At 40.7% G+C, this 27,339-nt stretch overlaps 1 protein-coding gene across 7 annotated transcripts in view; it reads right to left on the bottom strand.

Annotated features, from left to right (window-relative positions):
• The window catches only part of SPIN1 (spindlin 1), a 115,703-nt gene that overhangs the window by 26,949 nt on the left and 61,415 nt on the right, over window positions 1–27,339 (bottom strand). For 4 of the 7 annotated variants that reach the window (XM_030565930.1, XM_030565931.1, XM_030565932.1 and 1 more), the window contains one exon: window positions 4,131–4,179. In XM_030565930.1, the coding sequence (XP_030421790.1) occupies window positions 4,131–4,179 (49 nt within the window). Of the gene's footprint in view, window positions 1–4,130; window positions 4,180–13,748; window positions 13,772–24,840; window positions 24,884–27,339 lie in introns of those variants that run through there. The other 3 variants (XM_030565933.1, XM_030565935.1, XM_030565934.1) reach the window with 3 other exon arrangements.

The raw sequence follows: 27,339 nt of genomic DNA, 5'->3' as shown, positions 1-27,339 counted from the left end.
GGCCATGTAGACAAGCTTTATTGCTCTGAGCTAAAGGATGTTAATATGAAGGCATGTCTGAGACCACTGATCCTGTACTGTAAAAGTTGTTGAGATGGGTTCCCCAACCCAACGAAGAAGAATCAGTCACTACTGAGTTGTGTGAAGTGCTGGGAAGAACAGAACTCTCCTGTAGAACTGATGTGCACCTTTCCATGAGCTGAGAGAGTTCACAACTCCTTAAGAGATGCATACTCCATATCTATTTTGTGAACAGCATGGAAATGGACAATCCAGAAACAGTCTTGAAGCCTATTTGAAGTTATGGGATCTAAAAGCTCGAGACATATCCTTCTTGTAGTACAGGGATTTTTATGAAGTTGATTGATCAACTCTATCACATTCTTGAATCTGGTTGTAGCACTTATTCTACAGAGGTTTGAGCATTGAGTAGAAGCACAGTGAATTCTATCTTCTATGTTGGGATTAAATGAGACTTTTTCACATTCATTCTCAGTCCCAGTTTGGACAGCAGATGTATGAGATACCAAACACTGTTTATTACCTGTTCTAGAAACGATCTTCTCACCAATCGTTGAGATAGGGAGTAAACTGGCATTTCTCTTTCTGAGATGTGCCACTACCGTAGCCAGATGTTTAATGAAAGTTCTTGGGACTGACAACTCAAAAGGCATCACTCTAATGCTAATTTGTGTTGCCCGCTACAAAAAATACAAGTATTTCCTGTGTTCTGGATGGATGAAAATGTGTTTTGTAGCTCAAGAGCTGAAAACCAATCTAGAAGATCTACGAAAAGAAGTATGCAGGGCAGAGTTACCACTAGAAATTTGAACTGGCACATTAAGAAATTTAGATCTCTCAAGGGTCACATTGGATGTCAGTCTCCAAATTTTTAGAGGACTAGAAAAATATAAGGAATAGAACCCTTTCCCCAGATATTGGGGGGAACTTCCTCCATAGCTCCAAAAATCATATGTGACTAAGCCTCTTGTTGAAGGAGATTTTCATGAGGAAGCAGCTCTGAAATGGGATGGGGAAGATGATTTGTGGGTAAGAATGCCTTAGAATTGACTAGAGTAACCTATTTGAATTAATTTTCAGTACCTATCTGTTGCTGGTGATACTGTTCCATATTTTACATTATTTCCAGATATGGTTCCAAAAAGATGCAGGGAAGGGATAAAGATCCTCCAGGATTGGTTAGCAGCTCTTGATATATACATCAAATGACTTCTAAGAGCAGCCTTAGCAACATTTGAAGTTGATGAAGGTATCCACGCATGTATACGTTGCTGTTTCTTAGAGAAACCTGATGCTCTCTGATAAAGAGGATTAAAAAAATAGTAACAGACTGTTTCAGCTGAGTACGATATTGAGACTGCACTTCCTTATATTGCGAAGTGTAGATGCCTAATAACCATAAAGTGGTATGAGAGTTTCAATGTATGTAATAACTCATCGGTTTTAGAGCTGACTAGATCCCTCCAAAGGTGAGGTCTTCCAGCATAGTTTGAACCTCCTTTGGCAACCCAGAAAACTGGAGTCAATGACACACACCACACAGTAATTGGTGCTCTCTTGATGCTGTAAAAGCAGCATAAATGGAAGCTTGTAGGGAGGAGGCTTTTTAGCTATTAACTATGTAGAAAAGATTTAAATGCCTTTCTGAGGTCTGCTGGAAGTTTATCAAGATACTCAGACACTTTAATTCAAGTAAGATGATAATCTGACAGAAAAACCTGATAATTCACTATGCAAAGTTGAAGGTGAGCTGATCTTTTCCTAAAAAATCCAATCTTCTTACTATCTTCTCCTTTGGAATAACTCTAAAGGACTGATATTTCAACTTCTTTTGTGCTGCAGTCATATCTAAGTGACATCCTGGAGTATGATGTGTATAGAAATATTTAAAACCTGTTGAACGGAACTGATACTTTTTTTTAAAATTCCTAGAGGTTGGTGGTACAGATTCCAGAGTGTGCCATAAAAGCTGGGCTAACTCTAATAGGTCTTCGTCTATAAGTAAGGCAAGCCACTCTGCTAAAAACATGAAAAGTCTTCAATAATTAGGACCCTACCAAATTCACAGCCATAAAAAATGAGTCATGGACTGTGAAATATAGCCTCCCCCTATGAAATCTGGGCTTTTGTGTGCTTTTACCCTATATTATACAGATTTCAAAGGGAAGACCAGCTTTTCTCTTCAGCTGCCCAGGTCTGAAGGCAGCGCTGTGCAGAAGTAAAAGTAGCAGTACTGCAAACCCCCCACAACGCATTTTTGGGTCAGGACCTCTACAATCTCAACACCATGAAATTTCAGATTTAAATAGCTGAAATCATGAAATTTACAATTTGTAAAATTCTATGACTGTGAAATTGATCAAAATGGAGCGCAAATTTGGTAGGGCCCTACCAATAATGTGTTCTTTTTCTTGAACAGTCTGAGCTGGTATCTCTCCAAAGCTTCTGCCATTCTGAAGACCAATTCTTGAAATGACTTATAATCATCTAATGAAGATGCCTGAGGAGTCAGCCTCATTCTGTGGAAATGTTTCAGAAACGTGTTGCTGAAATATATGTTCATGCAGAAACTGATGAAGAAAAGAGTCCGGTTCAACAATATTTACAGATTGCTGTGATTGCTTTTGCATGATAGGCAGATCTGAGGGTGAAGGAGATTTAGCTCTGGACACTGAACCTGAGGAATATTTTCATTTAGGATAAGGCCATGGGGCCAGCGAGGCCAAGCAGTCTGTCCATATGATAAAATGAGAGTTGCCAGGATGGAGGAGTACCAGCTAGGGTCTTTGACCTAACATGCCTATATTTTCCCATGTCTGACCTGACTCGCAAACATATATGGGTCATAGAAAGGTACCACCTAAAAAGGTAACAGAGTGAAACATCCCCACTATCAGAAGACTCATGCCATCCTCCTGTAAGCTGAGAGGCTGCTCCTGAGGTGCTCAGAGAATTACTCATTGAATAGGCTTACCAAAACCACCACCTTTAGAAAGGATACCAACTGACAAACATCTAATATGATTGCATACAGAAACAGCCAAAACACTGTGTACTTTGTACTTTCTGTTTGCATATAAAATATAATAGAGTCATGCCCAAGCTTCCACTAATTGTTAGTTCTGTGATCTATTCCTCTGTTTGAACTTGGATGCAACACTGAGGAATACATTTGATGACTGGCAACCCTGGATTGTCACATACTGTTTTGTAGAAGAGTGTACACTGAAAAAGAACGAACAGGTTTTTGCACTTAGAAAAAATGATTAATAGTCATACAATGCACCTGCATTCATTCAGTTTTTGTCTTCGAAGTGTCTCATCAGAAAACTAGCCAGACCCAACCTATTTAGCTTTAAAAAACAATGAGATCAAACATGTCCAGACTATCATACCTTCTCCTCCCTCAGACTAGCTCTTTCCATCATCTACTTCCTCTTAAAATCACAAGGTGAACAACAAATTAATCCCCTTTTTTTGGGAGCGATGAGAGTGTGGAGGGTGACGAGAAACCCCTAACAAAAAATAAAGCATCCTTATAAAGTGTTGCAGTATTTCCAATCACCACATTTGAAAAAATAAGTATGAGAAATTTCCATGACAAAAGTGTATTTGAAATGAAATTACTGGAACACAAATAGTAATAAGAAATCTATTATATGTCTGAGGTTATTTTCCAGATGCAGTCATCAGTAAAAATACTTGATGAGAATAGCTTTATACTGACCTAGTCACAACACACTGCTTAGGCAATGAAGATACTATATAGTCTTTCCTTGCTACTTCCTCTACCTAAAGTCTTCAAGCAAGCTATAGCATTTTATTCACATGCTCTTGTTTCTCAAGTGATGGTGCTATTCAAACATCAGTAAATTTAAAAAGCAAGCATGTGAGCAAAAGCAGTGTAGAAAACAAGTGTATATCTGCCAGTGGATATATATTACCTGAACACAATCCCACACTGTTCCTAGAACAAAAAGTAAAGGCTGGAACAGCAGTAGTAAGAACAGAAACACATGTTTCTAACAAGGTAATTCTGGGTAACAAACCCTACACTGGGAAGTACAAACAGTTGAAATTTATAAAAGTAAGTTTTAGAAATAGCTTACTTGTGAGAAGTTCTCTTCTTCATCATGCTGGCAGACACTCCTGCATGCCCTGTAACAGAGAAAGCACCACATAAATGACTGAGAAATGAACAGATTATGTTCATGCAGAGTGCTAAGAAAGGCTGCTGTTTTGAATGCCAAGATATAGATGAAGTGCTGCAAATTCTATGGGAGTTAAATATCTAACAAGAATGTAAGTATCCTGAGTTAAAATCCTAGAATTAATACACTTCTGGAGCTAAACTTGCATGAAGTACACTTTTAACTTCTACTCAGATGTCAGAATAAAACAGATAGTGGTTGTAGTCAAGACTTGTATGTTCAAATTCCAAACACAACAATGGTGGGGAGATTCCCACACCGGAGCCATTCTTTAAGTGACAAATCTGAGGAATTGTCCCAGAATAAGGTGTCGAGAGAGGTAGTTTTGGAACAAACTGATAAATTTAACAGTAATAAGCCACTCGGACCAGATGGTATTCACCTAAGTGTTCTGAAGGAACTCAAATATAAAATTGCAGAACTACTAGACATGGTACGTAACCTATCACTTAAATCAGCTTCTGTACCAGATGACTGAAAGATAGCTAATGTGACACCAATTTTTAGAAGAGGCTCCAGAGGTGATCTTAGCAATTGCAGGCCAGCAAGCCTACCTTCAGTACCAGGTAAGTTGGTTGAAACTATAGTACAGTACAGAATTATCAGACACCTAGATGAACACGATTAGATGGGGGAAGAGTCAACACAGCTTTTGTAAAGAGAAATCATGCCTCACTAATCTATTAGAATTCTTTGAGTAGGTCACAAAACTTGTGGACAAGGGTGACCCAGTGGATATAGTCTACTTGGATTATCAGAAAGCCTCTGACAAGTACACTAAGCAGCCATAGGATGATAGAGAAGGTCCTCTAATAGATCAGCAATTGATTAAAAAGACAGAAAATAAAGTAGGAATAAATGGCCAGTATTCAGAGAGGTAAATAGAGTCCACCAGGGATCTGTACTGGGACCAGTGCTGTTCAACATCTTCAAAAATGATCTGAAAAAAGGGGTAAACAGTGAGGTGGCAAAGTTTGCAGATACAAAATTACTCAAGATAGCTAAGCACAAAGCAGACTGCAAAGAGATCTCATGAAACTAGGTGACTGGACAATAAAGTGGCAGATGAAATTCAGTGTTGATAAATGCAGAATACTACATATTGGAAAACAATTGCTACTATACATACAAAATGATGGGGTCTAAATTAGCTATTACTACTCAAGAAAGATCTTGGAATCATTCTGGATAGTTCTCTGAAAGCACCCGCTCAGTGTGCAGCAGCAGTCAGCAAAGCTAACAATGTCAAGAACCATTAGGAAATGGATAGAAATAGATTATATAATGCCACTACATAAATCCATGGTATGCCCACACCTTGAATGCTGCATATAGTCCTGGTCATCCCATCTCAAAAAAGATATATTAGAAATGGAAAAGCTATAGAAAAGGGAAACAAAAATGATTAAGGGTATGTAATAACTTCTACATGAGGAGAGATTTAAAAGACCTTGGGACTATTCAGAGTGGAAAAGAGACGACTAAGAAGAGATATGATAGAGGTTGTGACAAAGTTCCTCATTTACCTTGGTGGGTCCTGCGCTTAATGGCGGATTTGCTCACCTCAGTGATCTTCCCCTCTGGTGCAACCCACAGTCTAGGTCAACTCCTCCTGTGTCTGCTCAGGAGTTGCGAGGTTTGGGGGGAACCCGGGCCCGCCTTCTACTCCGAGTTCCAGCCCGGAGCCCTGTGGATTGCAGTTGCCTACAGTACTTCCTGTAACAGCTGCATGACAGCTACAACTCCCTGGGCTACTTCCCCATGGCCTCCTCTAAACACCTTCTTTATCCTCACCAAAGAACCTTCCTCCTGGTGTCTAATAATGCTTGATTGTCTGATAATTCCTCAATCCTCCAGAAGCACACCCTCTCAGTTTCAGCTCCTTGCGCCTCTTGCTCCCAGCTCCTCACACATGCTTCCTCTCCTCTGGCTCCTCCACGCCTGACTGGAGTGAGCTCCTTTTTAAACCCAGGTGCCATGATTAGCCTGCTTTGATTGGCTGCAGGTGTTCTAATCAATGTAGCTATCTCCACTGCCTTCTAGAAAGATCTTAATTGGCCCCAGGTGCCTTGATTAACCTGGAGCAACTGCTATTTGGTTACCATGGTACTAATGATTTGTATAGCATAGGGCTAACATACCTGCTCCTCAGTACTTTAGCCATCTGGCCTTGCCCCATCACAAGGTCTATAAAATCATGAGCAGCATGGAGAAAATGAATGAGGAAGTGTTGTTTACTCTTTATCACAACACAACACAAGAACCAGGAGTCACCCAATGAAATTAATAAGCTACAGGTTTAAAACAAACAAAAGGAAGTACTTCTTCATACAACGCACAGTCAACCTGAGGAACTGACCCAATATGGCCAACTTTATGTTCGTAACTTTAGAATATATGATATAGAATTAATATCAGCATTATGTGTGGTGTCACAGTACTTGTGATGGTCAACTTTCGCACAGTGTTGAACCTGACAACACCTTTATAAAGTTAAGTACTGTTCTCATTTTACAGGCATAAGCAGTGAGGATCACAGTAAGTGGCAAAACTGGGACAATACCCTAGATTTTCAACTCTTAACCCTGTGCTTAATCCATTAAACTAAGTTGCTTCTGAACAAGTGTTGAAGTTTTAATACTTATTGAAATATAGTTTAAGCCTGCCATGTTGGTTCATAAACAAAAAATAATGGAGTCCCAATGCAGAAATAAAATTATTTTACAGAAAAAAGTTAAATAGCACTAATTTAAAAAAAACCACGGGATTTTTATATGGTCATTTTTGTTAATCAGAAATTCAAATAAAAGAAAATCTGAAGTGACAGTCTCTTAGATATCTGAAACCTGACTGCTTCTGTCTTAAGTAGGCATATAGGCCCAAAATGTTAGGCCGTATTACTAACCTCCATTCTAGCAAGTTATTTAGAGAAAAAAAAACTTAGTTAAGATATTTAATTGACTCATGAAATTTGTTTGAACACCAAGAGTGGTAAGGAACAAATACCGTACAATGTGAAATTAAGGCATCAAGTTAACTTCTCACTCTCAGTGCCTCCAGCTGACTAGTTCAAAATTTAATTTCTGGTTATTCAGCCCAAGCAGTAAGAATAATCATAATCATTGGAATATATGGGTGTTTGTAAAGGAAATAAAATTATTGTACCATGCGATCAAGTTCTTTCACACTTCTGCAGTAACCCGAAAAACCTATATTCCACACTCATTCTACTCCCACGTAAACACATTAAAATTACTTAGGTAAACATGACTATACAAAATACATATTTATTGCATGGCCATTTAAAACAGCATTAAAGAGACTGGAAATGACCAGTTAAGGCAGCTGACAAAATATTTTATTATCTTTTTAGTTCATACCCATCAATTAACAATATAGACACTGAAAAATTAAATGTGTTTCTAGAATGTATAAAGTTAACTCTGACCCACAAGACAAAGTTTTCCCGTTAATATTGTCATTAACTGAATGCAGAGTAACAGAATATTAAGTTACCTTAATTGGTTACTCCCAGTCTTCTGCAGTTAATTATTTTGTACCAGAGTAAGTTATTTTAAAAAATGGTATAACTTTAAAGTTGGAGATTAAACAAAAAAAACCTAAAAACCAAACAAACAAAAAAAGAAAGCTCAGTGATATCTGGTTGGTATAGGAAAAGACAGTTACTTATCTCAGAATAACTGGTGTTTGAGATGTGTTTATGTATTCCACTCTTGGTGCACATGAACCGGAGATCAGAACCCTGGCCCCTGCCTGCACCTTAAATGTCCTCAATGACCTCTCCACCCCAAGGTATAAAAGGGCAAATGGTCCAACTACTTCTCAATTCTTTTGCCAACCAGAATCCAAGTAACTATAGATTCAGATATAGCAGGGTAAGAAGGGAAGGTCATGGAACACACAGACAACATATCTTGAGCAGCAGTTAGTGTAAGGTAAGTAACAAGTCTTTTCTTCTTTGAGTGAGTGTCCATACGTATTCTGCTCTTGGTGACTCAAGCAGAAATTTCGTGCTTGTGGGTAACTTGAGTCTTAACCAAATAATGACTAAAAGACCACTTTGCCAAAACAAGCGTAAGGTCTGAATGGATGGCACAGTGTTTTGTGACTATATGAATTGAACTCCAGATGGCAGCTCTACAACTTTAAGCAGCAGGGACATTTCTAAAAAGCTGCAGATGTAGTGTGATCTCTAATAGAGTAAGCTTTTATCTGGGCAGGAAAGATTAAGTTTAGCTATTTAATATTAGTGAAATACAGTATGAAATCCATCTGGATAACCTCTGGGAACAAGTTGCTTCACCTTTCATTCTCTTGACATAAGCAATTAATAAACTAGAAGATACAGGGTGTCTTAGTTCTGCAACTAAATAAAGAATATGTTAATGTCTCAGCGTAACTTTTCAGAATTATTATGTTTTGAAAAGTAAACAGGTAAATTAACAGTTTGATTAACATGAAAATTAGAAGTTACTTTGGATAGACACCTTAAATGAGACTCGACAGACCACATCCTTATGAAAAATGGTAAATGGTGGGCCTGCTGTTAAAGCTTTAATTTCTCTCCCACTCTAGAGAGAATAATGATCAAAAACAATGTTTAAAAGGTGATGTAATGAACATGCAGCCAATGATTCAAATGGGGGACCCACCAGATCAGCTAACATCATGTTAAGTTCCCATTAGGGAAGGAGGTCTCAAATTGGAGAGAATACATGTACTAATCTCTTTAGAAACCTAGACACTGTAAAGGGTGAAAATATTCTGTGCTCTTGAATCTGCTGATGACAGGCACATACAGTTACTAGTTGAACTTTTATAGAACAAATTGAAAGTCCAGATGATTTCATTGAGAGGATGAATGGAAAAGTCCATTAGGAATGGTGAGGTATATGCTGAGGTTCTGTCCAAATGGTAAATCTTTTCCAGTTGGCACTGTAGGTCAATCTTGGAGTCCTTTCTTCCCACTATCTATCAAAATGCTCTGGACATCCCTGGAACAAGATTTTGCCCATCAATTAGGTAGCAAACATCCAAGCTACAAAGTGCAGAGACACTGGGTCTGGATGAAACATCTTCCCATTTAGTCACTTTGTCTTCAAGAATCATTAATGAACTGATCTCTCTTTCTGTGAACGTATTAATTTGCAGTAATTATTTGCCAGATATCCTGACCAATTTTCATCCTATGGATTTTTTCAACTGTTCTACCTTATTCAGAATTTGTTATATGTGGTATGAATGAAAATCCAAGTCACAAGGTCATGCCCCAAGATTGTGGCAAAATTTCATGTTTTTATCACAAAACCCACAGTTCTTTCACAAATCTGATCATTTACTGAGAGTCCCTTTATAGACTCCCATTGGCATCATCTGCTTCTTTTGTTCAGCCTTTTGGTATTTTTTTTCCCACTGCTCTGATACCCTCTTCCATGACACAGTAATTTCATGATACAATTTCTAAAAATTATAAGCAATTCAGAAATGGTACAGACAGAATGCTCAATTAGCCACAGCCTCTATGGCTTAAAACAATGTTGTAAAACCAGTATAAAAAACCCTACACATTTGTTTCCCTTGAGGGTGACTGCCACACATTTGTTCTCTACCTTTTTCATCGACTTTCCTGAAAGATTCCAAACTATAAGAAATTCCCAAACAATTTAACATTTAACTTTCAAAATCAGTACAAGTTAAAGGCTTTAACCAGATGATTGCTTGATCCACCATTTCCTAAGCTCGTTACTCCTGGGGAGAATTCTGCGCCACTGTGCCACATGCGTAGAATTTGTCGTCCCCCCCCCCCCCAGATTTATTTGCTTCCTTGCATAAAAATGACTTTCTGATGGGGAAGGCAAAAAAAGCAGTTGTGCGACCCTTCCTGGCAGTATGTTTCAGGTACCCCAAATCACTCTGGGGCAGGAGACAGGATTGGGGAAAACCCGGCTGGTGGTTCCTACCCTGAGCAGGGCTCAGCTGCTAGTCACAGCTGGGCTGGGGAGCACGAGACCTCCTCTTCCCCTGCATGGCATCCGGGTCTGGGTCAAGCCCACCCCCAGATTTCTCCCCTGGCTGCAATAAGCTCTGTAAACTTCCCTTCCCTGCTCCCCCCCCCCCCCCCGATTCCTGCATCCATCGCTCCTCAGCTGCAGGTGGAGGGATCCCTGTGCAGGGAGCTGCTCCTGCATTTGCCCAACCCCTGGGCATTCAGATGCCCTCATACCCAGATCCACCCACCAAGTCTCACCTCCCACACTCAAAACCTCCCCTACACCTGAATCCGCACCCAACCGAGCCCCACTCCCTCAGCAGCTGGACCCCAAACTGAGCCCCCAACATCCAGAAGCCCCTGCCGAGTTCTATCCTCCCCCTAATTCCACCCCTTCCCCCTGCTGAGCCCCAACCACCTTCACCTGTAGTCCCATTCCTGTTGCACCCAGAACCCCCGACAAGCCCCAGTGCATCCACATCCCACCCCTGCACCCAGATCCCCCACCGGCCACCTGCACTTAGACTGCCCCACTCAGAACCCTCTTAACCCACAACTGGAACTCCTCACATTAAACCCCTCCACACTTGGATACTGCCCTGCTGGGTGTGTCTACCCACACACGGGGGCAGGGCCCTAGGGTGTTTCTGGGGCAGGTCAGGTTCTTGCACTCTGTCAGGGTTGGGTGCAGGCCCACCACTGAGTCACTGTCTCAGGGAGGAGCTGCACAGTGATCTCCCACCTCTATGCAGCCAGTGGCCTGTGCTCCCGATGCCATGCTGGAGCCTCCACATTTACTTGACAAATAAAATTTGCAGAATTTTAAAATATTGTGCACAGAATTTTTAATTTTCTGGGGCAGAATGCCCTCAGGAGTAGCTATTGGTGGAAGTTTTCTCAGTATTTACAGCCATTTTCCATTTACATCATTCAGTTTTATCCTTACATAAGACCAGAACTACTATTTGCTTATTACTAGTGTTATCAGCCTGCCTGCCTGTTTTGTTGCTCAACTGAATTAGGGAAGTTACAGTTGCTAAACTACCTAATCTTAACTAGCAAAATATATCCTGAGTTCTGCTAGCATCTTGCAGATCTTCATATTGTTGAACAAGTTTCAGAGTAGCAGCCAATTATTTGGGGAGAAAAACACTTGTAACCACTCTGACACATTCCTCTCCCCCACTATGAAAAGAGAAACACTTTTCATTACCACCACCACCACACATCTAGACAATATACTAGCTGTAGCTAAAAGATTAGATACTAATAATCCTTACAGATGTACAACAATGCAAAATACAAAAGTGTGCACACATATAGGGTAGGGGAAGGAAAGGAAGTGTTAAAAAAACACACATCCAAATGCTATGCAACCATATTTTTGAACCTTTAGAAAAAGTTGATAGAGGTTTACCAACAAAAGTGGCATACTTGTTAAAAATATGCCCTTCTTCCCCCAACTGCCATAGGAATGTGTTTTTTTTGTGAGACGGTAAAAACTAATCAGTTATATGACAAACCATTTTTTCCCTTTTACTAAAAAAAGTGCTTAAAGTACTCATAATTTTAAAATGACGTTAAAAATTAAGAAGGATAGTTGCCATATTCCCAACTTGCTTCATGTATTTGTGAATTCCTGGTGGAAGATGGTCCGTATGCTTGAATGTGAACCCATATATCATGGTCTTAAACTGAAAACTGTTCTAAAAAGGTGTGAAGAGACCCTATTTTCTGTTGTGGCTTTTTTGGTACTGCAGTAGCACGTGGGAGCTCAACCAGGGATCATGTCCTGAAGTAGCTGGCATTGGCCACTGTCAGAAAACAGGATACTGGGCTAGATGGACATTTGATCTGACCCAGTATGCCCATTCTTATGTTCTTAAGTAAGTACTGAATCCCAACGATGGAACCAAGGGAGAGATTTTCAGACAGACATGCAACTAGGCTGCCTTTGCACAGGCAGGTACTCCACAAATAGGATAAGTGACCAATAAAAATCAAGAGTAGATACAACTGTTGAATTTTCCTCCTCACTGGAGTAATATTTAATGTTTAGAAAGTAATTTGTCCCTAAGCAGAATGATAGCTCTATGAGTGAAACAATAATATCCAACAGTCCTCCAATTACATCAAACATTGGTTCTTCAATTTTGCCCAATTCACTGTGGCAAGCTCACAATAAGTGTGTGAATAATAATCTTCTCTTTGTAGCGCACATTCCAGGACAAAATTTATTTAAAATACTTTTAAATTGCTCTGGTGATATTTTGAGGTATATTTTATTTCTTTATGCAAATTTGCCCTTTAAAAGTACTTATGAATAAAAAAATTATGAAATAATTTTACAGGATCTTAATCCTATTGCACGGATCATCACTTATGGAAGACCCAAATATCTTGTACTGCCCGAGTGTCAAACAAATTGCACAGAAGAAATAATTTCTATCAATATTGATCAAAAACTATTTCTCTAGCTACTTTTGGATTATTTTAGATACAAACCTATTTGCATACGTTTGTATAACATATGATTTAGTGAGCCTGAGAAAAGCTTATAATGCTTGAAGCATTTTATTGAAAAACATCTTAAAAAATGGAACTACAGCCTTTTTATTTCCTTGCAAATATCATTTTAAACATTACTGAAAATTGGTTGGCTTTTGGAGAGCAAGGGATTTAATAGTACTTGATGTTTATGAATAAAGGTTTTGATCAAGGCAGTTTTCCTGGAAGCTGACACTGTTCAGTTTTGTTTCTTTAGGCACCTTTGGAAAACTATATTAGATTGATTTCTAGTAGAATGTACAGAAAACCTAACAAGCCAACTGTAGCGCAGGCAGATCCTATACAAGCTTCCTCACACCATTCCCAATCTCAAGTTAACACTTAATTCCTAATCCTCTCTTCAGCAGAGAGACTTCCAAACACACTAAGTAGGGCAGCAGCTTTGCAGAGTGAACAATTTACATGACTGTCACTGACGCTACTTTTGATTTGTGATCTAAACAGAATTTAGAGGATGAACAGTGACTGGCTAATTCATTATTAAAAAAAAACTTTGATGGAAATTTCAATATCAATATTTCACCATATATTTAATAAGTGGAAAGATCAGAATATATATTTTTTTGGTATAAGTTTGGTCTCAGGCAATAATTGGTATTAAAGCAGCCAACATTAGTGAATTTATCACAAGGGAGCTGTCAGATTTTACTATGCATGAATGCCATTTCATTAAATGTGAAAAGGTTTAGATTCACATCACTTGCTGCAGTTTCTGTACTACTTTGATAATTACACAAAACAGCATACTACTGTTTCATTTGAGATACTGCGTTCAGGATTAGCATTCTCCAGCTACCTACATAAGCTTTCACAATGTACTTTGCAACTGGAAAGATTAGAAAAAAAAATCCCAGCTTTTTATTATATATTCAGCATAGTTTCACAAAATGAACATTCAGCCAAGTTAATAAAATCATACTGTGACATGGGACACTAACCTCTCATGAGTTCCTCCTGTCAGCTGGGTTTCATACTGCAATCTTTTCTGATCCTGGCGCCTCCTGTAGGTTGGTACCTATCTGCTTGGTAGATCTGCAGTGGCTCAGCCCTCCAGCCAAGTCACATAATCAAAAAGCAAACCTCTCCCAGCGGTAGCAAAAGTCCAACAAGCTACCTGCCCTCACTAGGGTCTTCAACCCTCTCTTGGCCTTTTAAATCTCACCTTTCACTTGAGCTCCTAAAGAGCCTTGTCCCCTTCTCGGGGCATAGGTCACTTTCCCAGTGGTGGGTGGAGGAACTCAGGCCGCCCACTACTCCGAGTCCCAACCCAGGGATTATAAACAGCAGCCATGTACCGCTCTGTGTTTGCTGCTGTTATTCCCTGGGCTCTTCCCCCCACATGTGGTCCTATTCATTTCATTGGTTACGTTAGGGTTTCCGTTTTCATGCCCTCTTTCCCAGGTCCAGTAAACGCGGCTTATTAAACACCTTTGGTCATTCCTTGCCCCTCTGGTCACACCCATGAACTGACCTGATCAGGCCCTGCAACAACTTTTATCTGAGCCTGCTGTGCTCTGATAAAAGCAACCAATGCAGCTTTTCTAGGGAGGCTGGGGGATCAATTTTAACTGCTCATTCCTGGGGTGGGGTGGGGTGGGGTGGGGTAGGAATGCGATGCCTCCAGCAGGGGGTCTCAAAGGACCTGGTACACCCCATCACATATCTCCCCTCACACCCAATCCCAAAAAATGGATTTAGGGTTGTGAGCCTATCTGAAGGTTAATGTCCCATCCTATGCAATTATTGCCCTGCTTGCTCAGGGTCTCCTCGCCCAGGCCTGTCTATGTGGAGAGCTATTTCCAATCTCTGCCTGGATTTCTCAGGGTCTTCTTTCCTAGGCTGTTCTGTCTGGACAGTGTTTAACAGTCCCTTGTCCTGATTAGACAGGATTTCCCACCTCAGACCTGTTGACATGGAGAGCTTTTGCAGTCTCTTTGCCCTGCTTTGTCAGGGTCTTTCCTCCAAGGCATCTCTGCCTAGAGAGCTATAAGTCTCTGCCCTGGTTGGTCTAGGTCTTCTCTCTCAGACCTCTCTGCCTGGTAATCTTTTGCGGTCTCTGCCCTGGTTTCTCTGGGTCTCTCCCCCAGTTAATGCAAGGGCAAGCTGTTCTTAAAATATCCCATCTGTCCACAATCATAACATCTTCTTGGCCACGTCTCAGTCTTCCAGCCCACTGGATCCCTCTTATCCACCCAGTACCTGCTATTGCTTCTTTCCTGCAGAGTCCATAACATGTACTGCTGCTGTTCTTTTAGCCTGCTGTAGTTCCAACTACACCACCTGCCACTCTTTGAGAGCCTCACTGAACTGCTGGAGCAATACCCAGATCTGTTTCACAGACCCAGTCCTCCCCAGAAATGGATGTGTGAATTTTGGTGTCCAGGTCTGCCGTGGCTGTCTGGCTTTGTTGCCCTCCAGCTGGCACCCACTGTGCTTTCAGCAGAGCCAAGCTACTGCTGGGCTAAACTCTTTTCAATTCCTCCATTGTCTCCTTGTTTCATGGGTTGATCCGAAAAGACTATTTCTGGTACCAAGGAAAGATGGTGTTGCACTGGCAATATTAGTGCTTCTGCTATAAGTTTCCTCCATTTTTATTATGGTTGACCAAACAAGGAAAAATTTGCCTGACATCCTCATTGCAGGAAACCTTGCATCCTGTTTGCTCACTGCAGAAATTTAAATGAATTACAGTTGTGTGCACAATTAAATAAGCCTAACTGTCAGTAGAAGCTCTTCCGGGGGGCGGAGGAGAGAAGAGGATGAACATGTCCTCCTTTCTTTATGACATCCAGCTACTAGGGAGGAGGAGATTAAGGAATTACCCATTTGCCAGAAGATTCAGCAAACAAGTCCTTGGAGATAACTGAAGGAGCAAGAGAAACTGTTACAGTGCAAAGGGTACCTATAAGGGTACCTGAGAAGAAAAGCTTTGTGAGCCAAGAAGTACTCCTTGGATTGAGAGCTTCCACTCTGGAGAACAGAGCACCAGGATAGGAAAAGTTACAGTGAATTCTTTAGCATTCCCTCCTTTTTCCCATGACACTATAGTGTCAGGGTCTTGGGAGGTTCCATGATTCATGTTGTAAAACGCACTGTTAGGCACTATTTCCATTGGTGGCCAACAGGGAAGAGCATACATACACAATGCTGCAACAGGGAAAGCCCAAGGTGAAGGGGACAAATTGGGAAGATTATGGAGGCTGAAAAAGCGGTGTTGCAATTAGTTTACCTCTTCAGACTTCTTTACTGAAGTCTTTTCTTCCATTCTGATATAGCAAAGGCAAGCTGAGACTGCAAATCAGTCTGAGACTCCATTAATTAATGCAGAGAATAAAATGTTGAGCATAATGGGAGAAAGAGTAGAACCAAACAGGAAGACCTAAATTTTTGAAGTGACCACTGATTTTAAGTGTCCCAATTCTTAAATCCCTAAGGTGCCAGACTCTCAGAAGGAGGGTACTCAGTACTTTCTGAAAACTAGGTTCTTTAAAGCATTTCACTTTATATACCCAAAAGTTATTTGAAAGAATAGGTGAATGCTTCTGTGTCTGGACTTACTATCTCTGCCTGCCTGCCTGAAAAGGGAATGCCCTTTGTCTATACCGGTGGCAGTTAACCTTCACTGAAAGTTAACTGCCATTTCTTAGACTGCTGCTGACAACTATTATTGTGTCAAAAAACAGGCATTCTGCTATAGCCAACTGGGGGGAGGGAAATTAGATTTATTACCTGAGACAAAAATACTTTGATTTTGAAGCAGTGATGTTACATTTCTGGATGACTAAGAGTATTAGAGTTGTCTGAATGTATGACAGGTATGTAACTGCTGGGTTTAGCCAGGCTCACATGCAGGTTGGCAGCAGCCCTTATGCAATGTTTTTTTTGCAATTCTAACAATGACTCTAGAAAGTCTCTCAGGAACTTATCAGTTTAGAAAATACTTCCAAATCTAGGAGAAATGAAGGACAAAAAGAAGGAGGAGGAGGAGGAATACATCAGCCTGACAGATATTCACTGGCAGATGATCACTGTAAAAGGTAAGATAATGTCTAATCCTCCAAGAAAAATGTCAAACTTTCCAGGATATAACTATCTGTCAATCCTGTAGCTGCTGGGAAGTGACACGCAGTGACAGAAAGAAAGACAGAAAGAAATGGAGGGGGCGGGGGGACGGGGAGGGGAGGGCAGTTGGTGGGTAAAGAATACCTCAGGGCTGGTCCAGACTAGGGGGGGGAAATCGATCTTAGATACGCAACTTCAGCTACGTGAATAACGTAGCTGAAGTCGAATATCTAAGATCGGATTACTCACCCGTCCAGACGGCGCGGGATCGATGTTCGCGACTCTCCACGTCGATTCCGGAACTCCGTTGGGGTTGATGGAGTTCCGGAATCGATATAAGCGCGCTCAAGGATCGATATATTGCGTCTAGATTAGACGCGATATATCGATCCCCGAGCAATCGATTTTAACCGGGTAGTCTGGATATGGCCTCAGGAAAAGAGAAGAAATTATACAGAAAGAACCACCTGTATGATCTGGCAACCACAAAAGCCCAACAGACAATTCTCTGCTAAAAATGACAAAAGGACCATATGTGAGCACTAGTATACAATTGTTCTAATAAGCTAATATGGCTGGCTGGAAACTGATTTATAGTCTTATACATTGTTCTCTAAACTGTCAGGGTCACAAGTCAGGTCACTTGTTTTTTTTAATCAAAATGGCTTCAGCAAGTAGATGATTACAGTTAATGCCAATTTTAGTGACTATCCTAAATATTCAATAATTACCTAATTTATTGATGATGAACTCTCAGCATCAGATTAAGCAAGCAGGGTATAATCTTCTCCCAATATATTTGCTGCACTAATTTTAAGAACATACATGACAACATTATAAATTTTAAGGTCAAAAGGATCACTATATAATCACCTAATCTTATCTTCTGCACAACACAGGCCATAGAACGTCATCCATTCAATTTCTGCAGTGGAGGCAATTCTTATCTACCATGTAAACAAATTACCAAAACTTAACTTGCAGCTGAAATAGAGTGCCTCTCAGAGAGATTTCCAACCATAATTTCAGGACTTCAAATGCAAAACCATGCTCTGAAGTGTCTTTAGCCTCTGTTTGCCAAAACCTGGGAATAGGCAACAGGGTATGGATGGATCACTTGATGATTACCTGTTCTGTGCGTTTCCTCTGATATGTCTGGCATTGACCACTGTCAGAAGACAGGATGCTGGGCTAGATGGACCATTGGTCTGACCCAGTATGGTTGCTCTTATGTTTTTAAATGACAAATTTACCCTTTTCTTGGAAAGTTGTTCCAATGATTAATTGCCCCCACTGTCATGTGAGTCTTATTTCCCATTCAACTATTTCATCTTATTATGCCCTGGTCTGCTAAATTAAAGGACCCCTTATAGGTAAGGTGACCAGAGGGCAACTGTGAAAAAAACAGGACAGGGAGTGGGGTGTAACAGGAGGCTATATAAGTTCCAAAAAATGGGACTGTCCCTTTAAAAATGGGACATCTGGTCACCCTACTTAAAGGTCACATTCAACTCACCTTATTTAGCTGAAGTCTCATCATAAGGATTGTTTCCAGACCCCAGTTACTTTTTATAGCTTCTCTGAACCCATGCTAATTTTTTAATCACCTTTTCAAAGCATGAACACCATCATAGTAGCTGGTGTTCTTCTTCCAATATGAATAAAAATGAGGTGAGAGGACAAGATCTAGTTATAGGATCAGCTTAATTTAGTAACTACAGATAAATAAATTTTATCCTTCATTAAATAAATGTTTTGGATAAACTTTTTTCATAACTATCCTTACATATGTACACGTGCATTTTAATTGAACTGAATTTTCCTTCAAACGTAACTTGATGCAAATCATGAGTAAATAAATAGGACTGTAGTAAACAAGAAATGCATAACGCACCATTTTCTAAACAATTATATTTGAAACTAAAGAAATCAAAAGAAAATGCTACCATGTGACATTTCTAATGATTTAAACTTATGAAGTACATACTTTTTCTTTAAAAAGTTTTTTAAATGGCTGTCTTGTCCTATTCTGGAATAGCACAAAGCAGCCAGAGCATACAGGTCAGTTAAAGTGGGTTTACAGCTGCTTTGTTTTGGCACTGCACCACAAGACACCTGAGTGCACACTCCGTTCCCCCCATCTTCCAAATTACCTCTGCCTTTTACAACACACACAAACTTCCCCGTCCTTCCTGCAACCCCTCGTGTGCATGGTATATATCCCCCTTCTGTAATTTCCCCCTCCTTCTTGGCCTACCTATTGAGTAGAGGTAGTGTCACAAAATAACTTTTGAAAATATATTTATTATTTTTTAAAAAAAAATTCTAATGGAAATTTTATCTGTCAAAAAGAACAGCTTTCTTTGAAAATGGTCACCATTTCCAATATTCTCAGTGAGACTGAAGCCACAAGCAGGAGAGTGTCCTGTGGCACCTTATAGACTAACAGATGTATTAGAGCATGAGCTTTCGTTGGTGAATACCCACTTCGTCAGATGCTCATACTCCAATACATCTGTTAGTCTATAAGGTGCCACAGGACTCTCTGCTGCTTTTACAGATCCAGACTAACATGGCTACCCCTCTGATACTTGAAGTCACAAGTCAGGGAAGATGGTTGCTTTCCATGCTGTGAGCAGGCTGAGACACACAAAGAGACCTTTTGCAGAGTGGCTACCAGGTGAGGGCAGTGGAAGTTGTGGAATTCTCTATAGTAGACCACTGTAATCTTCAGCCTATGCTGAAGGGAAAACTTTACCTATTATTCTCGAGAACAAACACTACCAGTAATCCTAAAATAAGTTATTCAAATGTAGCATATGCACAAGATTTTAGTGAATTTTCACTTTACAGGAAGTTTGACAAGTGTTACTCTGTTAATGAAATCAGGGGCGACAAAAAATATTGGGTGTTACATTTCTTAAGGATTCATTTTTAAACTTCATTTTAATGCTAAAGAAACAGATTTACTTGTAAATATTTAGAAAATTCACTTAGCATTCAGTAAATGCTGTAATTCTGGGGAAGGTATGCTGTATTTTTACCACATAACAGAGTTTGCATCCCTGCTTTGAGTCCAAAACTTAACACTGGCATTACTACTGATGCCTCATAATTCCCCCAGGGTCCAACAGTTTTGTTAGCCTCTTGCCACAGAATAATACCAGGAACTTGTGTTCCATTAGTTTCTAGTGTGACTCCTGAAATTGAAAGTGTAGGGTTTTCCTTCCCCCATAAATGATTAGCTTGATAGTGAAGGATGGCTACTTATCTTGAAAAGTAACTGGAGTTTTTTTGAGATGTACAGCTTCCATCTGTATTCCATTCATGGTGCACATACGCTCCATTCACTTAAGACTGGATGATTTTTCACTACAAGTGTCTGTTGGTCTGTGTCTGCGCCCTTCTCCTCATGCTCCCAGCCAAGCATATAAGGGACAGTGCAGACACCGCCTGCCTTTTCAGTTCCTTCTCTTCTGTGAACAGCTTAGGGTAAGAATCTGAAGCAGAGGGTGTGTTATGGAATACATATACATTCTACGCATGTGGAAAAATCAGTTATTGTACAAGGTAAGTAATCCTTACTTTCTTTGCATGGTGGTCTCTGCATGTGTTCACTCAAGGTGACTCAAAAGCAGTATTCATTCAGGTGGAGGACGTGAGGAACCCCTGCTGTACCACTGACTGAATGACTGCTCTGCTGAAAGCAGTGTCTGCTGTTGAAGGCTGCACCTGGGGTGTAATGTCTCAAAAGGTACGCATAATGCCTCATGTTGCTGCCTTACATATCTTGAAAAGAGAGACCTCTCACAGTGAAGCTACAGAGTCTGCCTGGGCCCTAACTGAGTTTGGCCTCACACCCTGTTAGGCAGAGGTCACTATCAACTCATTGCAAAAGCAGGGGGCAGCTCAAAATCCATTTAGAGAAGTCTCTGAGAAGATCACCCAACATATAAAAGAAGAGCCCTAGGAGTCAAATAGTTAAGGGAATTTTCTGAAGGGAATTGTACTTCTTATGTAGAAAACCAAGGCTTGGACATCCAAAGAATGAACTTCATGTCCTTTCTGTTAAGATGTGGCTTCAGAACAGAGAACAGATTAAATGGATGACCTAGTTTAGACGGAATTCTGAAATCACCTTCAACTTAGAAAGTACCATTAAGGAAACGGGAGAGAGAGAGGGAGAGAGAGAGACTTCCATAGGGATAACATAAGGGCTCCCAGCTCTCCGGGTTGAAGTGTTTGCAACAAGAAAGGCAACTTCTACAGACAGACGACTGAAGGAACATGAAGCTAAGGGCTCCAATGGGCGTTTTGCTGATGTAGACAGGACTAGATTGAGGTCCCATATTGCAGTGGCTTTAAGCACCAGTGGAAAGGCACTGACAAGGCTTTTCAAGAACCACACTATGACCGGATAGGAAAAGATGGAATAGTTGTCCACTGGAGGTGTGGGGGTGAGAGAGAGAGAGCGCGCACGCAAGAGCACTAATAGCTGCCAAGTGTACTTGTAAGGAGCAGAATGACAATCCCAACATTTTCAGAGAAAGGAGATAGTTCAGCAATTGGCATCTCGCAAACTTACAATGATAGCTGACAATGGTGGCAGCAATGGTGAAAATTTCTTCCATTTTGCTGTGTACCACTTTCTTCTAGAGTCTTCCCAGTTGTTGATCATGATGGACTGTATAGCAGCAGAACACAATCTCTAAGTTAGCTATCCATTTACATACCAAGCAGTTATATGGACAGGTGCTGAATTCCAATGGAATACCATGCATGTGTCCTGGGTCAAGAAATCTGGTAGTAGTTTAATGTGGATGCATGGATGTGCAGCCATCTGGAGAATGCTGATGAACTGTCTCTGACATGCAAGAGCCACAAGCATCACTGTTGCTTTGTCCTGCCTGACCTTCCTCAGGACTTGTGCTAAGAGTGGGATGGGTGGAAATGCATACATTAGCAGTTCTGACCAGCAGACTAGAAATGCATCCTGTGTCTTTGGAAGAGAGTCTGCTAAAGCTATTTGCCACAGTTTTCTGCCCCCTCCCCGTCCCCGGTAGATGCACAACTGGGAGAATGATGTGCTGGTGGGACGCACAAGTTCAAGATTGATGGCCTCTATGAAAATAGGCAAATTGCATCTACCTCCCCGCTTGTTGATGTAACAGATTATCATGCTTTCTGGCATGACTTGGAAATGCAGGCTTTCGATGAACAGCAGGAATCTTTTGCAATTCTTGTGCACAGTATGTCGTTCTAAAAGGTTTATCTGCAACTTGGCCTCCTGCAGGGTCCAAGTACACTGTGCTACATGCCAAGTGTCTTGATCAGCGCCCCAACCTAATGAGGAGGCACCTAACTTTTTTTTGTGTGGGTGAGGGAAGAGATGAATGAAATTCAGACACCGTCTCCATGTTTTCTTACCAGGTGAGTGAGGCTAGACCTTGTGGGGTAGAGACTCAACTTGTCCAGGCTGTGTCTGTCAGGGACAGATTTTCTATAACCAAGCTTGCAGACACTGAAGATGAAATCTTGAATGGTGTCACATGTACGTATGTATGTATAAGGTTACATGGTCTTGGAGGGAAAGACTGGACCTCACTAGTGGCTGGGGGTTCATCTGGAACTCGTTATGAGTCCTGCCATAACCGTAACCTGTTGTTAGGTAAGCATGTCCTGGCCACGACCAAATCCACAATCACTTCAAAAACGTCCATAGTCTATGTGGGGGTTAAAGTAGACTTTTCTGAAGTTCTAATGACTGTCGGAGGTTAACTAAGAATAGAGTTGCTAGCAGAACTTTCTGGCATGACTCCCCTTTCAGGAGCCAGCCACATAGGTAGAACACTGATGTGCCCTGATGATGCAGCTGTACCATAACTATTGATAACACCTTTGTTAACACTATTTGCACTGGTGAGAGGCCAAAGGCAATGATTCTGTATTGGTAATGGTTTAGGCTGATGGTAAATCTTAGTCTCTTATGTGCAGGGTGGAGATTTATGTTGAAATAAGCATTCTTCAGATTGGTTGATTTATATCTCTCAATCTCCTTTGTCTAGCAAGAACATTAGGGAGGACACTGTGATCATTATGAACCTCAGGCAGTGGACAAAGACATTCAGACATAGTGCAGGCCTCTGGTCTCCTTTCTTTTTGAGGATGAGGAAATATCTCAAGTAGAATAGTTTTCCTCTGTGCTGAGGTGCTATCGGCTCTACAGCTCCCAGTTGAAGCACGAAGTCTACTTCCTGTCTGAGCATTCTCTCTGTATCAATGGGCAGAGCTGCTGGTACAGATAGTGGTCTTACTCTTCTTCAGGTAACTGACGGTATCAGTGATTGCCGAACCAACAGTATTGTCAGAACCTCTCTTGACAGGTCTGGTCCAACAGCACTGATGATTCCAGGTCTGCATAGATTAGGCCCGCCTCAATAGTCCATCTGGTCCCTGTTGCTGGTTAGTTAATGAGGCTTCAGTCTTTCAGCAGTGCCAATCTGGGCAGACTGGTTCTTGGTATTGGCAGTCTCTTCTCCAGGCAACTCTCTATAGTGGTGTCTGATGCATACAATTGCTCCTTTCCCTTTTCAGTACTCAAGATAGACCCAAAGTCACCACTCCAGTAGGTGGTGGTCTCAGATCACTTTTGGCTTTCTGTGCCAAGGGACAGGTACCAGATTCTCTTTGAGCTCCTGATAAACCTGCACTAGGGCATGGAAGCTCACCCAACATATGAATGGACCAGAGAAGTCCTTTTCTTAGATGGAGAACACAGAGGAGATTGCTTACATTTGTCCTTATGAGGGTGCTCATTCTTACCCTCTTTGTGTCTTCCCTGTTTTCTGCTGGTCCTTAATTCTGATTACAACAGTCCAAGAGCCTGAGCCCTGGTCTACACTAGGAGATGGGCCGACCTAAGATACGCAACTTCAGCTACGCAAACAGCGTAGCTGAAGTTGGTGTATCTTATCTCGACTTACCTTGCTGTTAGGACGATGGTGAGCCGACCGCTGCTGCTCCCCCGTCGACTCTGCTTCCACCTCTTATGAGCTGGAGTTCCGGAGTTGATGGGGAGCGCACTTGGGGATCAATTTATCACGTCTAGATGAGACGCGATAAATCGATCCGCGATAGATCAATCACTACCCGCTGGATAGGCGGGTAGTGAAGACCTGTCCTGAGACAGCTGTATACTAAAGGCTGATTCCTGGTGCCTCTGACTGATGTACCAAGGTCAGACTCTGGTCTCATCAAACAATCCATCAGGAACGTATGAAGTCTGAACTCACGTGATTGAGGAGTTCAGCAAGAGAAACTCTAGCAGATACGGCACTTCAGGGGATATGTGCTTCCCTGAGGCACTACAGATGGGTGTCAAGACCTTCACTGATTGGGAAGGCCTGGAGACAGACCACAGTGCTTCAAACCTGGGGCCCTGGGCATGATAGACACCAAATACTGGTAGATGGCTGGGGCTGGGAGGAAACCCCCGAAGTTTTCCAAAACTAATACTAAAACTAATAATTAGGTAGAAAAGGAGAACAATTGACAAGTAATAAAACAAAAAAATGCTAGCTAAAGCTGTAGACACTAGAGAAGTTTTATCTCAGACCACAGATGGTAGAAAGGAACTATAGAAGAAGTGATTGGTCTGCACTGCCCCATATTCCCTCAGCTGGGAGCACAAAGGGAAGGGTGCAGGTGCAGAAAAACTTCTAGTCCCAGGCACATGGAGTACATGCTCAATTCCAGTGGAACAGACACAGAAACCACCACTTGAAGAAACTTTGTTTATAATCATTTTGATTCAGGCCTATCCATTCTCCTCTTAAATCTTCATCAGTGCATTTTACCTCTTCTCTTGCACTTATATGACATGAATGTTTTAGACACAGGCTTTGTTTGATTCCTGCTGGTTGGCCACCCAAGCCTTCCATAATTTTTAGTTTTAATTCATAGACTGACATTTGAAAACTTTCACCCACTTGTCCCTTAGATGTGAAGATTTCTGAAAGAAAAAGGGGAGCAATTCTCAAATCTCAGCCAATGAACAAAGTTTAATCAGATAATTATGAACTGATAAAACAATCAATCACCAAACTGTGATTTCTAGTTACAAAAAAACTTCCATATTGAATGACAGTAGGAGATGCAAAACACTATTTTGTAAGTACTAATTCAAAAAAAGAATTTATAGTTTGCCATATCTGAAATTTACTTTATTATAGTTGAACACAGAGTCTTAGATCAGCTCTTTAAGAAACTGATTCATCTGTTTATTCCTAACCCTCCCAACTTTGTAGGTAACTTTCCTGTACCTGTAAAGCAAAGTCATAAAACAAACTGTTTTAAATAGTAACCAGAAAGTTTATAATTGCAAAAGAGAAATTAAGTGTTGTAGCATTACTATGAATTTGATCAGTAAAAATGTAAGTGAAGCAAAAGCACCGTTTCCAGAACTATTTTCCCCCAACATTAGTTTTTATTGTGTGATGCTCACTGGACAATCATAACACAGGTAAAGACATGCTAACATGAACCATATATGAAATCAGATGCACAACATGCCTCAAATCTCACTGAAAAGAATGCCTTCGACAGCAGGTGTTCCTTTCAAAAGTTGTCACTAGCAATACAGAAGATTAAAGATTGTTGTATTACTACCAGAACTGAATACTTAACATACCACACTGGAAGACAATTATATTTCACAACCCAGAAGGAGTTAGTGTTGTGTTCGTTGCTTCTGTGTGTCTAATGGAGATTAAAGATTTTTTGTAATTTATTCAACAAATCTGAATGATGAGCTGGAAACACATTTGGAAGCATCAATATGGGCTGCATGGTTAGTTTCGTATCAATTGAGCTTTCCCAATTTTATATTAAAATCACAGGAGCTTCACATAAATCTACTATGGTACATGCACCGTACAGCATACCTAAATAGTCTTTTATCCCTGCCTTCAGCTCATTAGCTACGTTCTGTGCTTTACAAAGTGGACACAGGATTTTTCTCTGCCAGGAATGAAAGCTTAATAGAATGACCCTGCAGAACTCTGTGTGTGTGTGTGTGTGTGTGTGTGTGTGTGTGTGTGTGTGTGTGTGTGTGTGTGTGTGTGTGTGTGTGTGTGTGTGTGTGTGTGTGTGTGTGTGTGTGTGTGTGTGTGTGTGTGTGTGTGTGTGTGTGTGTGTGGAGAACAAAACAAAAAAACCTCAACAAAAACAAAACAGTTGTACCAAGCAAATTCTCTGTTTCAAAGATAAACTCTTTGCTACATTAAAACAACAGAACTTCTAGCTTGTGGTTCAACAGTTTCCTAAAATGTCTGGATGTGGAGTTCTGTGTCCCAAAGCCATTCTCCCCCCAACTCACAAGAAATGACTCTTACGGCTTGTCTATACTTGAAAGTTACTGCAGATTATGGTAGGTGGAAATTTAAAGTACAATAGCTATTTCTGTATGGCTCCATGTGTACATAAGTCCTTACAGACACCCCCTTTAGCACCCAGTGCAAGGGGAAAGCTGAATTAGTTAGTTTTCATTCAGAGAGACCCCAGGCACTTAGTTTAAACCTTGTTAGTTTACACTTGCATTGTCTTAAATTCTTCTTGCCCTGGATTAAGTGCTTGTCTTCAAGACAAAGTTGTACTGGTTTAATTATATGTGCAATTTTAAACAGCTTTAGTTAAATGGGTGCATAAGGCTGTGTGAACACTTATTTTCATATAGTTTAAAGTTAGTCAGGAGTTGATTTAAACTCAACTGAAGTAAGACATTCAAACCAAGATAAGGATTGTCCAAATAAAAGGTTGCACTGGTTTTAAAAAAAGATTTGTCTACAGGGGGAGGTATTCCTGACTAACTTCATGCATGGATGCTCTAGAAATGGATCAAGCTAATTTAGAAAAAGGTACTCTTATTGTGGAAGAAGAGCACCCGCATAGAGTTAATCAGGAATAACTTTAACTTCTCACACTACCTCAGTCCGAATTCATTTCCCTACTCAGATGACTCCTAAATCTCATGTAAATAAAGCCAAAAACAGCTTAGAGATGCTCCTTTACCATTATTGGCTGATCAGCTTCTTCAGACTGCTGACATTTTAAAGCAAGTTTTAAGTAGCACCTAATGAATATATCATGTTCCAGAGGTCTCTTTACTAGCACTGTGGGGAATCACTGATGAACTGCTTATATTCTGAAACTGACAGACATTAATCTTGTTGTGAAGCATTTTCCCCTTCCTTTCAAAATGTCATGTCTGTGTGCAATATGAAAGCTTCAGCAAAACTAAAATAAAACAAGATACTTTTACCTACAAGTCTCCACTGGATTTCTGACAAGCTGCTGTCATAACAACTACAACAAAATAAAGTCAGGGAAGTTGACAGGAGCAGAACACACACAATTTTAATACCAAGATGCAAAAGAACTGCAAGTTACTAAAAAACTTCATAAAACCAT

This window comes from Gopherus evgoodei, chromosome 6 (genome assembly GCF_007399415.2).
Source record: "Gopherus evgoodei ecotype Sinaloan lineage chromosome 6, rGopEvg1_v1.p, whole genome shotgun sequence".
Lineage (NCBI taxonomy): Eukaryota > Metazoa > Chordata > Testudines > Testudinidae > Gopherus > Gopherus evgoodei.
This window is presented reverse-complemented; position numbering and strand designations above follow the sequence as displayed.